Source organism: Phaethon lepturus, unplaced genomic scaffold (genome assembly GCF_000687285.1).
Source record: "Phaethon lepturus isolate BGI_N335 unplaced genomic scaffold, ASM68728v1 scaffold3258, whole genome shotgun sequence".
Taxonomy (NCBI): domain Eukaryota; kingdom Metazoa; phylum Chordata; class Aves; order Phaethontiformes; family Phaethontidae; genus Phaethon; species Phaethon lepturus.
The window spans coordinates 1-342 of record NW_010555320.1 but is presented as its reverse complement, the minus strand read 5'-3'; the positions used below and the strand labels follow the sequence as shown (position 1 = coordinate 342).

General features: G+C 64.0%; 1 protein-coding gene across 2 annotated transcripts in view; it reads right to left on the bottom strand.

Moving 5' to 3' along the window:
* AP1AR (adaptor-related protein complex 1 associated regulatory protein) overlaps window positions 1-199 on the bottom strand; it is a 19297-nt gene extending 19098 nt beyond the window's left edge. Inside the window, exon 1 of one of the 2 annotated variants that reach the window (XM_010292104.1) lies at window positions 111-199. In XM_010292104.1, coding sequence (XP_010290406.1) covers window positions 111-187 — 77 coding nt within the window. In that variant the 5' untranslated portion in view covers window positions 188-199. The remainder of the gene's footprint in view (window positions 1-110) is intronic. The other variant, XM_010292103.1, reaches the window with a different exon arrangement.
* Window positions 200-342: the final 143 nt, after the last annotated feature.

Sequence of the window (342 nt, the reverse complement as noted above, 5' to 3'; positions counted from 1 at the left end):
CGGCCGCCGAAGACGAGGGAGGAGGAGGAGGGGGAGGAAGGCGGAGCCGGGCGGGCTCAGCACCTCCCCGCCCCGGGGAGGGGAAAGGGGAAGCCGCGCTGCCCGCTTACCCTCCGCCTCGCTGGAGCCGGCCGGCTTCCCTCCTAAAGAAGAGCCCGCAGCACCACTGCGCCCAGCAATTCCCCATCGCATTCTGGGCAGCGGCGGCAACGTCGTCTCCTCCTCCCTTCCAAGGCGGCTTCAAACCTCCTCTGCCATCAAGGACCGCGAAGGAAGAGAGGAGAAAGCGAAGAAAAGAAAGAAAAAGGGCAGTCGTTGACTCTTAATAACAAAAGACCGGGT